The sequence below is a fragment of the Kryptolebias marmoratus genome, linkage group LG22 (genome assembly GCF_001649575.2).
Source record: "Kryptolebias marmoratus isolate JLee-2015 linkage group LG22, ASM164957v2, whole genome shotgun sequence".
Lineage (NCBI taxonomy): Eukaryota > Metazoa > Chordata > Actinopteri > Cyprinodontiformes > Rivulidae > Kryptolebias > Kryptolebias marmoratus.
In genome coordinates this window covers 27,599,672-27,614,892 of record NC_051451.1, presented here as the reverse complement: position 1 = coordinate 27,614,892, position 15,221 = coordinate 27,599,672, and the positions used below count along the sequence as shown (strand labels likewise).

General features: G+C 41.9%; 1 protein-coding gene across 11 annotated transcripts in view; it reads right to left on the bottom strand.

Annotated features, from left to right (window-relative positions):
- Positions 1 to 13,968, bottom strand: part of lrrfip2 (leucine rich repeat (in FLII) interacting protein 2) — a 24,358-nt gene extending 10,390 nt beyond the window's left edge. For 4 of the 11 annotated variants that reach the window (XM_037973361.1, XM_037973364.1, XM_037973362.1 and 1 more), the window contains exons 1-15: positions 13,783 to 13,968; positions 12,427 to 12,560; positions 6,798 to 6,884; positions 6,474 to 6,533; positions 5,998 to 6,057; positions 5,842 to 5,880; positions 5,675 to 5,746; positions 4,112 to 4,318; positions 3,884 to 3,973; positions 2,782 to 2,838; positions 2,472 to 2,525; positions 2,328 to 2,384; positions 1,394 to 1,468; positions 1,134 to 1,247; positions 738 to 779 (exon numbers count right to left, since the gene is read on the bottom strand). In XM_037973361.1, coding sequence (XP_037829289.1) covers positions 738 to 779; positions 1,134 to 1,247; positions 1,394 to 1,468; positions 2,328 to 2,384; positions 2,472 to 2,525; positions 2,782 to 2,838; positions 3,884 to 3,973; positions 4,112 to 4,318; positions 5,675 to 5,746; positions 5,842 to 5,880; positions 5,998 to 6,057; positions 6,474 to 6,533; positions 6,798 to 6,884; positions 12,427 to 12,516 — 1,104 coding nt within the window. In that variant the 5' untranslated portion in view covers positions 12,517 to 12,560; positions 13,783 to 13,968. The remainder of the gene's footprint in view (positions 1 to 737; positions 780 to 1,133; positions 1,248 to 1,393; positions 1,469 to 2,327; positions 2,385 to 2,471; positions 2,526 to 2,781; positions 2,839 to 3,883; positions 3,974 to 4,111; positions 4,319 to 5,674; positions 5,747 to 5,841; positions 5,881 to 5,997; positions 6,058 to 6,473; positions 6,534 to 6,797; positions 6,885 to 12,426; positions 12,561 to 13,782) is intronic. The other 7 variants (XM_025007644.2, XM_025007645.2, XM_017424295.3 and 4 more) reach the window with 5 other exon arrangements.
- Between the last annotated feature and the right edge of the window lie 1,253 nt (positions 13,969 to 15,221).

The following is a 15,221-nucleotide window of genomic DNA, read 5'->3' as shown; positions in this document are numbered from 1 at the left end:
AACGCTCAGAGTTACAGGTGGTAACGCTCAGAGTTACAGGTGGTAACGCTCAGAGTTACAGGTGGTAACGCTCAGAGTTACAGGCGGTAACGCTCAGAGTTACAGGCGGTAGCAGAAAGCTGCAGTAATCCGTTCTGCAGGTGATAACGGCGTGGACTGAAGTCTCTCCCTCCAACTGGAAGAGGAACTCTGATGTTTTTCAGATTTCAGAAGCTCTCCCTCTCCTCTGAGTTTCTCTTCAGTTATTCTGACAGAAATTATAAAATATTGTTTCTAGAAGTGGCCTTAAGTTGCACCATAAAAGCTATATCTAGCTGCAGGTGGTTTTGCAAATGACCTTACAATTTTATGTAAATTACCATGTAATGAAACACCGACGGAAGCGTAAAGGTTTATGACTTATTATTTGCATGAACAGCTATGAAGTTCTGGAGACGCTTTCAGACGACAGCGATCCACTTTGGGCTTCATCTGGTCACAATTAAACCATTTCTCCAAGCTGAGGCTGTTTAATAATCTATCACACTCCAAAATGTCTGAAATATCCCTTTACTGCTGTAGTTATTTGATACAGTCGGGTTTAAAACCTGACAAACGAGCCGATAATCTCCACTGGTTGTTTGTACAAAACAAAGCTGATCTTCACTGCTGTGACAATAAATGTGTTTAGTTTTTGGTCCAGTGGACCCTAGACGATCTCAAACATTTCTTGGGTGCTTTAAAGAAGAGCCACTTACCCGACTGTAATCTGAAAACTGCTTGTCACATTTTTCATCCAGCTGCAAAAGAAGAAAAACAAGAAAAAGAGAAGAATTATTGGAAAACAAGTTGGGAACGACCGTCAGAACGCTCATGCCGTGTTCGACCTTGAAGCAGTTTTCTGTAAAACATCTGTTAGTTCACACTTTAAATATGAATCTGGGACAAACGCTGCAAAGAGTCGACAAACAGACTTTTTAGGACCACTGGATTAAGGAGGGACACTTCTCTAAATGCATGCTGTAACACTCGCAGAGGAGATCTTTATCGAAGGTAAGAAACTGAAAGTCTGAAACTGACATCATTCATTTCAAGCACTGAAACGTGTTTCCACCTCCTAACCACACGCCGCCAGGCTCGACTCGGCCACTTACAGCGTCCAGATCTGGAATGCTCAACTCGTCGAGGTCAGATACAATACTGCCCCGCCGGTTGGAGCGGCTGAAATAATCAGCTGCAGACTCACTAATGTCCGAGAAGTCAGACGACTTCTCACAGAAACGCAAACAGAGGAAGAGGACAGAGAAAAGGACGAAGACGGGAAAGGGGAAAAAGATTTAGAGGCAGGAATGAGGCAGTTGAAATTTCTGGTTTATTGCTACAATGACTGCAGGATTCGTGAGGCCCGGCTCACCGCGCTGTCCCTCCGTCCTCGGCTGTAGCGCTCCTGGGACACGCTGCTGACCGTGTCATCGTCTGAGGAGGAGTGCTGGGAACATCCACACAGACAGACATGAGAGGACGCCAGGATAACGTGGAGGAACGGCTGCGTGCACGAGCTTCGATCACACACACACACACACACATCCTAAAAACAAATCACTGCAGAAACACTGCAGGTGTGTTACAAATCACTGGTTAAAAAAATAACCTGCGGTGTTCCACAAGGTGCAATGCTGGGACCTAAATCATTTTTAATGTATATAAATTAAAAACTATAATGTTTGCCGAGGATACAGGCTTATTTAGCTCAGAAAGTTTATGAAAGAAAATTTGTAGGCGTGATTAAAGATCATAAACTTAGCTGGAAACCATGTACAGCTTAAAGAAAACATCTAAATCTAAAAATAAATGGATCGTTCTGCTCTCTTGTGATGCCATATATGTTATATTCTGATGAATTTTGGAAATGCATATCAACAAATTTAGACCCAATAATTAAACTTCAGATAGGAGCTGTTAAACTAAAACATCTTTAAGTCTTTTTAGATCATCTAGATCCCTAAAATATGCAGATATTGTGTTTTTAAAAGAAGTTCTGGAGGTCAAAGTATGAAATAGTCTCTGCAAGGAGTTGAAAATGGAGACATTAGTATTTGGATTTCATAGTTTATTTCTGTGTAAAGAAGGTGTGTTTGTTTTATATCAACCGTGCAATCGTTATTTCAAGTGTACACATAATTTAAATAAAATAACTCTGCAAAGACAACTCATGCAGTTAGATCAGCCGTTTCTTTCTTTGCAACTCAAACAAAAACACCCCACTGCAACATGTCAGAATGGACACAAAGTCCATCAGAAAGACTGGATTCTGCAGCGAGCTGCAGAGGGAGGTTAAAGGTGCTCACCGCAGGGCTGCTGTGGGTGGAGCTGGCTCCTGAGGAGTACCAGCTGTATTCAGAGGGCTGTGGACGGAGGAAGGACAGTGGACAGTGAGACGCTGCGGGACGACGACGCAGTAACCGCTTTGACTAAACATTCAGGGGACTTACGGCTCTCGAACTGTAGCCTGAGCCGTAAAGACCAGCGTCATCATAAATAGAGGCCTGGAGGGCACAACGTGGGAGACAACGCATGACTCACCAAAATAAAAACAGACAAACGAGGAACATCTGAGGTAATATTCAGACCGGGCTCTGAACAGAAACCAGGAAGTCCAGTTTGCTTCAGTGATTTAAACAACTTATTAGACTAAAGCAGATCTGTGCTCTCAGATAAGCTGTTAAAAATAAACCGTTTCAGACAATCTGAGCATCCTATCCCATGCATGCGTCCAGCAGAGGGGGGAGGACAGAAACTGACCGTGCTGTAGCTGCGAGACAGCCCAGTGCCGGTGGTGGAGGAGGAGGAAGAGGAGGCCTGCGGGACAGGAAGGGAGCAGGGAAAGTCACTTCAGAGGACAGAGGGATACTGTGGCCAGAATGTGAGGTGGTGAGAGATTTAAAGGGGGAGAACGTGAAAACAGGACGAACGTTTTGCTGAGCTGGTAAAATTTAGAAACATGAGGCCGTCTGCGTTTTTAAACTCCAAGAGGAAAACTAAAAAGTTCCTCAGAATTCAAGTAAACGACTGAGCAGACAAAAAGATTTGAATCTTTAGGTTTGAGCCATGACAGAGTGGAGCGACATCACTTCCTTCTCCTTTAAAATGACCACGCCGCCTTTTAGGGGCAAAAGTAAAACCACCGGTGACGGCTGGAAAATAAGAGCCAAGTCATGCAGTAAAGTCTCTGCTTTGCTTTCTGCCCAGCGGGGAAATAAAATTTGCATTTCTGTTTGCTTTTCTAAACAGCGAAGGTCAATAGAAGGAGAGATTTGTGCCTTTAATCCCGCTGCAGAGAAGGATTAAACTAAATAACTCATTCTGCAGCTGCATACAAACAAACACGTCATCATTACATGCACAACATGGTGGTTTGAATCATTTTAAACCGTATTATAGTGATTTTTTTTTTACTTATGTTAAAGATTTAAACATTTTTGCAGCTGCTGGTGTGCCTACCTTAAAGGATGCTAGTTAGCATGCTATATAATAATGATTTATTTGGTTTCCTGTTATGACCGATAGCCAAAACAGTCAAATTATTAACAGTCAATCATTTCTGTTTATGACGCATCAGGTGAGATCATTTGTCTAATCAGATCAGCTTCAGCCCATATTCCTGAAGGTTTTTCTATAAAACGCAGATCATAATATTTAGGCACTTAAAAGCAATACACCATGGTTGTTTCCAGCCAAAAAGGGGGCGTGGCTTATATGCAAAAAGGCTACCCGAACGCGTTGCTCCACTCTGATGTCTTTCGGCTCGTTATTCTAATAATGCAGCAACTATGCTAGGCTCATAAAGGAGTGCAGGGTATCAGCTAGGCCCGGTTTCTCTCGTGGACGTGACAGGAAGACCGACCCGTGGCTGATAGGTGGAGGTGGAGGACAGGGGTGGTGGTTTGGTCTTCGTAAGGCTGGTGTAGTTCCTTTGATCGTGGTACAGTCCAGTCTAGAAGAGCAGCAACACAACACAACCTCAAACCACATCAGAACATTTGATTCTGCTCTGAAAGGATTTCTGATAAGTTCTCATGTGAAAAAAAGTCTAAATAAAATCACCAATTCAAGCAACTATGAGTCAACTGACCAGCAACCCCTTCTTTGAGGACGAAGCCTTTTTATGGCCATGGAGGTCATTGTACACAGAGCTCTGTTCAGCCCACAGAACATAAGAGAAAGGAAAGTTAAAGTGAGACAAGAAAAGATGAAACAGGAGGAAATAAACGATCGACTCAAAGCTACATACAGTAGAGCGGGAACTCTTGAGGAGGGAACTAGTGGAGAGGCTGTCGGTCTGAAGAGAGACAACCAGAACATGAGAACTTTCATAAATAAAGGATGCACACTCATGCAAAGTACGAGTGTCCCTGAATACAGCTCATATCTGGCAGGAATCGTAGTAAAGTATTTCACAGTCATATTTCTCATTTAGACCCCTTCACAGGTAGACGATGACCCTGGCGGAGTGCGGATGCTGCTGGAGGGCCTCGATCAGAACTTGAAAGCGTGATAGGTCCAAAATGCTTTTAAACATTCACAGAACGTCCGCAGCGAGTTCGTGGAGCGTTATTATTGTTGTGGAAGTGAATCCATGACATTGAGGTTGTGAAGAATTCGAAGCAGGACGAGGTCATGGAAACAACTCAACGCTGGCGTGATCAGCTTGGCGCTAACACGGGACGATCTTCCAGCGCTCAGCTACATCCTGATGCCATCAGAGAGAATCATGAGTCAGGTTTTAATCAGGGGTGGGAAACTAAATCTGTCTTTAGATGCACTGCAGACATGAAAGAGTCTGAATCAATTTTTAAATATCAAAAATATAATTTCAAAACTAAATTGTGCTGCCAGTTTAAGAGAGTCGTTGCTGCCGTTTGTCCCAGCCGAGCTGCCGTAGATTCCTGTACTAGAAACACGTTGCAGTAAAGTTACGTGTTTTCACATCTTTTTTATCTTTTCTTCACTGAACCCTGAAGAATATCTGTCTGTAAATAATAAATGAAGTTATTATAACCTAACTGTCTTTAGTAATGACTCTAAAATGTGTGATTTGTGGATAAACGCAATGCTAACCTCGTTAGCTTTTCTTTGGCGTTTTCAAAGTTAAATTAGCATCTATGCTAACTGTGATCGAGTTTTAAACTTATTTTACACCCTTCATAAGGAATAAAAATACTATAATCATATATATAATCGAATCCCACCCCTAGCAGGTCGTAGAGAACATCACGGGGTCCTCGTTTAGTGTGAAGAGGGCCTGAATAAAGTCCAGATGTTCCAGCTGAAAAATACACAGCTATAGTTTTAGTACACAAACACTTGAAGGTAAGTTAATGCAACAATTAAAGAAAACAATCCAAAATCAGTCACTAACGAGCAGCTGAAGGGTGAGTTAGTTCTGTTTAGCACACCATTGTTTGTTTTTTTAAGTGTTTGAACCATTTAAAATAATAAATAAATAAATAAATAAATAAATAAAACCAAATGAGATTTATCCACAAGTTCCTGGAAACAAAGAACCTAAATATGAGACACACCAAAAGAAACAAAAATGAAACCGACATGCATTACTGGATCATGAAAAACTTTAAAAAGACTTTAAACTGGGAATCTAACGATGATCTACTGAAAACGCACACACACAACGCACCACGAGGTCCTTTTTACGAGAACTGGATCGACTCTTGATGGATCCCAGGTCACGCATGCCTGAAGACGTCGACTTCAGATGGAAATAAAACCACGTTAGGAGCAGGAACCATTTATTTAACTACTCAGCAATGACTTTCACACTTTGGAGCGTCCCTTCGTACACACCCTGTAGCTGCGGACCGACATGATGTCGTCATCCAGCCCCTGGTATCGTGGAAACACAGAGTCACAGCAGAGAAACAACGAGAGGCGTACAGAGCAGCGTTAAAGAGGGGAAGGAAGACCGACGGGAAGAAGGAAATGTGGGAGAAAGATACAGACCCGGCGATGATGGCTGCTGGATTTACTACTACTAGAGGCTCGGGCTTTTTCTGCGTCAGCCTGGAATCAGGAAGGAGGGTCAGCAAGACTCATACAGAATCATTTTATTCCTGCAAAGCAACTTCAGCATATTCAATGCTCTTTTTAAGACCAGCAAAGTTTCATTAGTCTCATTTTCTGACACTAAAAAAACCAAACAGATTAATTTCAAGCACAGGAAGCTGGAGTTTAAAAAGGACCGCGGTTAAAAGTCCAAACCACCTTTTCTGCTCGCAGACTAAACCGATCTATATAAAGCCAAAGGCCAGAGCCGGCTCTCCAAACACACACAGTCACAGATCACGACGTCTCCAAAGCAAACACTCAGCTGAGGCATATTTCCAGCGTGAGCTACAGAGCGGTCTGCGAGCCGAGCGCAGCTAAACGGACTCGATCCCACACAACTGTTAGTCACAACACTCCTTTAGCTTCCCTACCATCCACTGGTGGATCTGACCCCATTTTCTGTTGCTACTGCTGGACGAGTGGTAAGAAAGCTGAACAGAGAGAGAGAGAGAGAGAGAGAGCGAGAGAGGGGAAAACGCCAGGAAAAACATACAATCATACTTCGCTCAAAACTGCTGAAACAGAAGAAAAACCGGTTGACGTTCGCTTTCAGGAATAGAACTTCTGGTTTCATCTGTGGGCATGCAGCACTTTCATTTATTCACTTGTGGCACGTTAAACACGTGCAAGAAAAACTAATGGGTTGCAACACAGCAGCCTGGTTGAGCAATCTTTGAGGTAAAAAAGAAAAATACCTCTTTCTGCTGTCGCTCAAGTTCCCTCATTCGGATATCTCTGGCCTCCGCCCGAGCCGCTCTTTTTGCTGCCAGCCTCGCCTCCGCCTGCGAGACACAAAAACAAAAATCATCAGTAAAGCAAACGATTAGCATCTCAGTTACCAGATTATGACAGATTTAAACAAAGGACCAAGAGAAACAAGCTATATAAGGACAGGTGGGACTGTTCACCTGGAGTGAGTCACGTTACGACAAAACTAAAATAACCAGAGTTTTGGGTGAGATCAGTTCCACTTGAATCATTGATGCTTAACGCTGAAAGTATTTGAGGTATTTTATACACAGGTCACCGTTTGGAAAGCAAATATTTACAGTTTTCAGAACTCCAGAGAGGAACCAGTGTGTGTACTCATACTCTTAAATCTGCTCCGATACCGCGGTACCGACACACCTTTAAGGCGGCGTGACGTTCGTCTCGGAGCAGAGTGGTCCGGTGGTGGAGGAAGTTTATTTAATTCTTTTTTTTTTGGAGTTAGCGGCTCTGATCTCCACTCCTTCTTAACTGGTGGCATTAATGCCCCGTAAAGTTGTTTCAAAACTACCAATAAGCACCAGAAGAAGGCGGCCGCGTTTCCAAACAGGGACCAGGGAAAATGCAGATCTGAGCCCGAGCTTCCCCACCACCTCACCGCTCTGTCTGCCCCTGGCAAGACGACGAAGGCCTCCATCATCATCAGGAGTTTGGACCCGGGATGAGTTCTGAGGAGAGGTGATGAAAATGGGGAGCGGCCAAAAACTCACTGATGAGCCTGAGATGCTGCTTAACGAGCTGCTTAATGAGCTGCAGCTGCTCTCCAAGGACAATGCTAAGTTAATGCTAGGCTGTTGTTGTTCTGCCACAACCTGGGCTCAAACCTGCGACCTCAGAACTACAAGACGGCGGAAAAATGTGGTATTCAATATCCAATGCCTTTATTGTCATCACACAGAAGCATGACTAAAATATCTTCTCTAGACTCAAATTTACAGACTTTTTATGTCAATTTTGGATCAATTATATTACAAATCTTTCCTATAAATATACAGAAAAAAATGTAGATAAAAGATAAATAGTGGGGAACAAAAAAGCCTTTAAGTCTTCCTAAATACATCGTGACAAAGTTTCAGTTTAGAGCAAAATGGAAAATGTAACTGACGAGCTGCATTCATCACGTGCAACATCTGGTTAATAATATTAAAATGTTGCAAAAGGTGAAATAAAACTAGAAATATGGCTTTTTTATGCACAAGAAAGAAAAGCACTGCTTGTTTAAGCAAATTGTTTTAAAAAACTGTTTTAGAAAATGGAAATAAAGTCTGAAAACAAAATTTTCCATATTCAGGCCTGGAAAATAAAAGTGAATTACATTATTTTCTCTTATTTTGAAAGGCCACAGAAACCCTGTGTTAACTGTTTACTCTGTACAGATCTTTGTCTTGAACAAATATGAGTTCCTAATGAAAGAAAAGCTTTAAGATCCATCGAGCTCGTGTAAAAACAGAGATTTCCCAACATGTTTTCAAACGTCCACGTTGTTGTTAAAAACAGAAACACAAAGCAAACGCTGGTTTCATCTGGGAACGCAGATCTGTGGTCCATCCGAAACAACATGTGTGAATCATCAACGTCAGGGGGGCGAATTTAACCCCCCACCAAACTAAACTCTTTTCTTTGTCAGCCTGCAAATATGGAGGGAATTTAGGAAAAGCTCGGCTAAATCCAATAAAAATTCCTCTGACGAAAAAGTCAGAAAATGTTCCCAGACTGAGTCGGAACAGGAGCGAATTTTACGGGACTTCTCAGCAGAAGGCAGTAATTTAAAGCAGTCCCTGGACAGGACAGGGGACAGGTAGTCCATCGTTCCATGATGTCTTCTTGGACGCTGGACATTCTCAGACAAAGAGTGACACACAAGTTCACAGAGCTTTATCTGCAGCTGAAAGACAGGCCATAAATACTGGAGATAATGTGTTCAGAACCTCTGTCAGCATTCCAGCGGTTCCTTATCTGCGCTGGCAGAACAAGAGGCCCGAGAGGAGAACCGCTCCTGCCTCAGCAGCCCCGGAGGAAACAACAACACCAAAATATCTCGTCTGACACAAACAACGTTACAGGACAATGAAAAGAAGTGACAGCTGACTCTCAGAGGTGCTTGTGGTGAAGAGAGCGCATTTTAGTGGATCTGTCAGCTAAAACTAAACAGATAAAAGGCTGTGCTACGACGATACGGCTGAACGACTGCTGAACAGCAGCTGAACGACGGCTGAACGACAGCTGAAAAAACAGCTAAATGACAGCTGAACGACTGCTGAACGACGGCTGAACGACTGCTGAAACAACGACTGAAACAATGCAGCAAGAGCAGTAAGATGTTAGCCACAAGCAACTAAAGTTAGCCACAAGCAACTAAAGTTAGCCACAAGCAACTAAAGTTAGCCACAAGCAACTAAAGTTAGCCACAAGCAGCAAAAGGCTAGCCACAAGCAGCAAAAGGCTAGCTACAAACAGCAAAAGGCTAGCCACAAGCAGCAAAAGGCTAGCCACAAGCAGCAAAAGGCTAGCTAGAAGCTATGACTAACAGAATGGTAGCTAAAAGTAGACGGAGTCGTTATGATGAAGCAGATTTATTTTCCTATATGAGCTGATTGTGTTTCCTGTTTGAAATGAACAAACTGTGATTACAGTCGAGTAAAAGGAGTAAAGTGACGACAGGCTGAACAACAACTCTGACGTCAGCTCTTTATTTCACCAACACAAACAGAGCGACTCGATGAACCTCATAACAAACTGTAATTAACTCCAAGTAGTTCCAATGACTACAAATCCTCCTCACGGCTTTATAAAAGTAAAACCTGTGAAACTCGGTGACCTCTCTGTGGTTTTCTGACAAAGGGAAGTGAAGGCTAAAAGGAGGGAGCGTGAGCGAGCCGGCAGGAGGTGTGGACTCCTGCTGGCTGTGAGTTCTGCACCTGTCGGCCAGTCTGACAGGATGATCTGCTCGGCACAGCAGCACAGCTGAACTCTGTCTCTGTCCTATCTATAGACGGGCCCACCCGAGCCCGAGTCTCCGCTCCGACCGCCACGTCACGAGCCTGAGGAGGTAACCCGAGCAGCACAATGTCACCGTTACAACCTGCCAACGCTCTGCGTGACCTCCGCTCCCTGATCCACCGAGGGAAGGTCCAACTGGACGAAACCATCTAACCGTTCAGGACGCTGTGGCCAGGACTTCTGGGTTTTGTAACTTTGGCACGTTTTGAAATATTTACCTCATTGAAATGAACTCTTCAAAACGCTTACATTTAATTCAGCATACTTGCTTCATTTTTAGCTGTTATTTTGCCAATCTTGGCTCTCAGATACCATCTCGAAGGTTACAGCATTTATCTAAATTCTTCCCAGTTCGATGAAACGTGATATCCAGTTGATATTCAGCTCCAGGCCATTTCTGTTTTGCCTCTCAAATGATCCAAAATAAGCCCCTGAACATACTCGTTGTGACCTGTTTTTCACCGTTTATGATTTTATTCTTTTGACAACATTAATAATAGTTTTCAGCTCCTCCACAGGCCGGTTAAACCTGGTTGTTTTCCAGCCTGTGGTCTGTTAAAGTCACCATCAATTTACAGTAAATAAAATCCCCGATTCATACCCTTGCACTGAACAATCGTTTCACTTTCTGTTGCAACAATGACTTGTTGATATGACAAATAAAAGTCCGACAGGTTAGGAAACACAGCTATCAACATTAAGGACACTCCCTCTGCAGACTTAATCTTAGATCCTAATCTCAGAGATAACTGGTTTGAGATAATCATCCATTTCTAACTCTTTGCCGACGCTTCATAAGCAAGCTGCTCGTGTTCAAAAACCAGCAGCCAAGTAATATAAGGTGCCTCCGAACTGCGGGCTCAAATTCTTCCTCAGCAGCGAGGCATGCCAGGCACCAAGACCTCCTAATGAAAGCAAAAGCTGCACAGCCGTGATTTGTTTGGGAGGGTAATAACTTGTTACACTGACCTGCTGAACTTCATGCACAGTTCATTTAATCTTTCCTTTGCTCTTCGAAGAGATTCAGATTTAGGAGCTGACTGGGAGGGTCAGATGACTCATGTTTCTATGATCGGCCTGCATGACTATAAGGAGAGCAAATGGAGCCGTGCGTTCGGTGCTCAAGAATGAGGCACAGCCCTGCTTTCAAACAGGACAGGTTATGCTTTCAAACACCCAACAGAAATACTTTAAGTCTGCTGCTGCTTTCCCCAGGATCAGAGTTTTAAAGAGAAGAAATCAGCTGATCGGATGTGAGAGGTTCTATCAAACCTGGTCTGAACTACAAGTTTACAGAAACCTGATTTTAAGAAATAAACTAAAGGAATGGAAGGCTTGCTGTGAAGCAAAAATGATATAATCGCAGGGCATGTTGCTACAGGCCGTGCAGACGCACTCCTCTGCCTGTTTTTTCCTCCCAAACAAAAATACTTCAACTCAGCCTCCATGTAGTCCAAACCAACTTCTTCCAGAAACCTACAGAACCACTTATAGATAAACCTTTACTGTACAGCTTTGACTTCAACAATTAAAACCACAGTTTGCCCTAAAAGCTTTGAGCTGACTCTATCAAAGAGTCAAAACAATGCTCAGTCAGCTCACCTTTTCATGAAACAAATTTCACCCATTTCTAGAAGAGAAAACCACAAAATCCTACAGATCTTTCTGATTTAAACCTAATTTCTACTTTGTTACATCTCAAAAACTTTTTACTTTAAGAAATACTGATTAATATTTACAATCCCAACAACAAAGGGGTTCTGCAACTTCCTCATTTCCTATGCCAAATTGAATGCATTGAAATAATTAGATAACTGGTGATTAGAGCTTATTGTGAGTGTGAGTTTGCTCCTTTTTTCTGCAGCAAGGCATCAAAAATAGTTAACAGAGGGTTTCTGCAAGTTTAAGTTAATTTAAGACTCTTTCAGACCATTAGGAGTTAAATTAAAGGCTGAAAAATAAACAGTTGGGTAAAGAAAAGGCCCCAAAGGAACTACTTTTGTTGCCGTTTATTCAAATTCTATCCAAAAACGAGCACAGATGCCAGATTCTTCAGGAGGAAGGCTGAATAAATTAAAGCCATTCAAACAGGACTAACTTTTAGTTTTGTTACAGCGTTAAACCATCTGAAACCCTCAGACAGAAACAACAACATGCAGAATGAATGAATAAATGTCAACTGATCAAAAACAAAAGAGGCAACGAATAAAAGACTATATTTTAGGACCTAAAACAACACATCTGGACATATCTAAGACTTTATAAGACAAGGAACGGCACTGGTAAAATAAAACATGATCTGGACGTGCATGAAAGATTTCAAGCGTTTCATCTGTAAGTTTAGTTCATAATGTCTCTCACCGACAGCTCAGCCATGTTCTCTGACTGATGTTAATGATTTCAACTGTTTCTCTTTAATTTTAAAATAAGAGGGTATTGCAACACTTAGAGATGACAAACCAATCCACAACCCATGAGCATGCGAGTTGCGTAAGCTCATATAAAGACCAAATAGGGGCAATTTAGGGAAAACATAACGCTTCGGAACAAACTTACCTCTCGAGCAATGCTACTCAAAGCCTCATCCTCTGCTGAGAACCTGTCTTTTAAAGGAGCGCGCTTCCTGCCACAGCCTTGTGTCCCCATGTTACCGACCGCAGCAACTTCAGCTTCACCAGCTCTGTGCACGGCTGGAAGACATACGGGACTGTGTGATTATCTCCACAGACACAGGAAAGACAAATCGTACAGATACAGTTACAGGCATCATGGTTGTTTCTGTCCAACCGATAAAATGACCACCATCAGTATTGATTAGATCCATTTTAAGAGCTCTGACCAATCAGGGCTCCAACAAAGAGCATCAGATGATGTTCTTGAGATTCTGGTACAGGAAACTTCTGTTCTGTGAAGTCAGATTTTCATGCTATTACATGTTGTAAGCATAACTGGTATGCCCGTAAAACTTAAATGGGTGGCAAGCGTTGGGGTAAGACCCACGCAAACACCAGGATGCAGGTTTTGGAACAACATGGTCATAAAGTTATGGATGATTGGTGAATCTTAATGTCTCCACTTTCAACTACATTTAACTGTGCATGCAACAACCACAGTAACATTACCCTGGGGCCATACGAGACCGTAAACCCCATTAGGGTTTTTGATAAACTGTTGAGGCCACATAAAGCAGCTTTAATGAGACCGGAAGGACTGCTGCAGCCTCATAAATAGGTTTTTAAACATTTAAATAAATGATAAATCCCTCATCTAAACGGCTAATTATCAATGGTTGCTCACTAATAAGACTTGCATTGAAAAGATATGATAGTAAAATTAATTTAATGAGTTTATCTAGCTAGCAAAGACATAAAAAACCTTAATTATCAAGCTGAACCTAAACGAGTTTAAATAAATAAGTTTAAACAGCTAATATATGCACATCAATTATCAATCAATTAGCAGGAGCATTGTTGCTTATTTATTTTATACAAACGAAAGAGTGTGTATTTGTCATTGTTTAGAAAATAAAGGAGATAATATGGACTTTAGTTTGGTTTAAATGCCAGCTGAAGTTAGTTGGCTGTGTGTAAAATTTCCAGATGACTCTGGGGTGATGTGGTTAGCCACCTCTCTGGAAAGCTAGCTGCTAACTAGCATTTCTTCCTTTAATAGTTACCCTGCTGAACTCTTCCTCTGTCCCCAATACATCCAACAACCTAACTATTATCCAGATAAGTCCTTCTGAATGCAGTGGCCCCTGTACTGAAATCATTGTGGTGAAGCCACAAGTTAGCTGAGCAGTTAGCCGGATAGTTAGCTAAGTTAGCAAAGTTAGCCAGGGATGCTAGCCTCGACTCTCCCTGAGAGACGGTCCGAACCTCTCGGTTTCCAAGCCCTAAATTATATCTTTACCTTCACGACACCTTCAAGAAAATCCTCGCGATACTGACAAGGTGTTGTCCTTTATCTTCCCGAGGTTTAGAGGGGAGCCATTCGGTTTCACCTCACCGACTGGAAGTGTTTTTGTCCACTCTGACAGCTGTCATCAAGTCCGCCTTTCTTTCCAGCGCTCTCCGCTGTTCTCCCGAGCTGAAAAGGACCCGGATGTTTGGAAAATTTAGGGTGTGATGCTGCCTTCAGGGACGCTCAGGAAATATCAGCGTTAAATTCTTATTAGACGTTCTTCTTTATTTATTTCCCACTCACTATCTGAAAACGTTTTTATAACAACCTCACTATCTAATAATATTATCTTTATACCAACATGACTCGGGGGCTGACAAGTAACAACAGAAAATGTTGTAATATTGTTAATACATCTTAAAACTAACTGTAAAACTTTATTTTCCTTATTTTTTACTCCGTGCATTGAATTAACATGTTTTATTCAAAAGAGTCATCCAGTACCGTTAGACTAAACAAGAAATTAATTTTACTTTTACTTGTAGGCAATAATTTACAGATTAGGCGAACAACATTGTTGTTTTTCTTTTATTTTTGTTATGTTTTAATACTTAGATTTTTTTTATGATGAGAAGAAAACCCTTAAATTGTCACTAGTGCATGTCTTATAATGAATAAACTTAATGAATTTAATGAATTTTCTCAGCTGGACTGAGGTCTGGGCTTTGACTGGACCGTTCCAGGACCTTTAAGTGGTTCTCCTTAAACCAGTGGAGTGTTCTTCAGCAGAGGGTTTGGGCTCATAGTTCTGTTAGAAGGTGGACCTCCATCCCAGTCCCAGATCTGTTTGGTTTCCTTTCAGGATTTCTCAGTTTTTTGGTCCATCCATCTTCAGCTCCTGAAAGGCAAAATGCCAAATACTTCTCCAGCCTCCTGTCTACGTTAGTCTGTATCATCCAAATAGGTCCAGTTACTAATTGGATTATAAATTGCCTAACAACATTAAACTAAAACTAAACTATTGCACTCTACTTCTAACCAATAAGTAACTGCATTAACACAATGTGTCCACAAGAGGGCAGTAGTGGTTAAAGGATTATTGGCCCTGATTGGTTTTGGGAAGTGTTTGCAAACAGTTCACGCCTCTATTTATAATAATAATAATAATAATAATAATAATAATAATAATAATAATAATAATCATCATCATCGCTGGATATGCATCAACAACTGTTTAAATTTTGCAGCCAACCCCATTCAAGATGGCCACCACTGCCAACTGACCCCCCAAAACACAGAAATGGCTACAACTCAGTCAGTTTTACAGAAACTGAGCTAAGATCTGGTGTGGTAGAAGCTGAGACTGATCTCCACAGACACTCTGAGTGCTGATTGCACTGTTAGCTATTTGGAGTCAACTCTGCTTGTCTGTTAACAAAATATCTCAT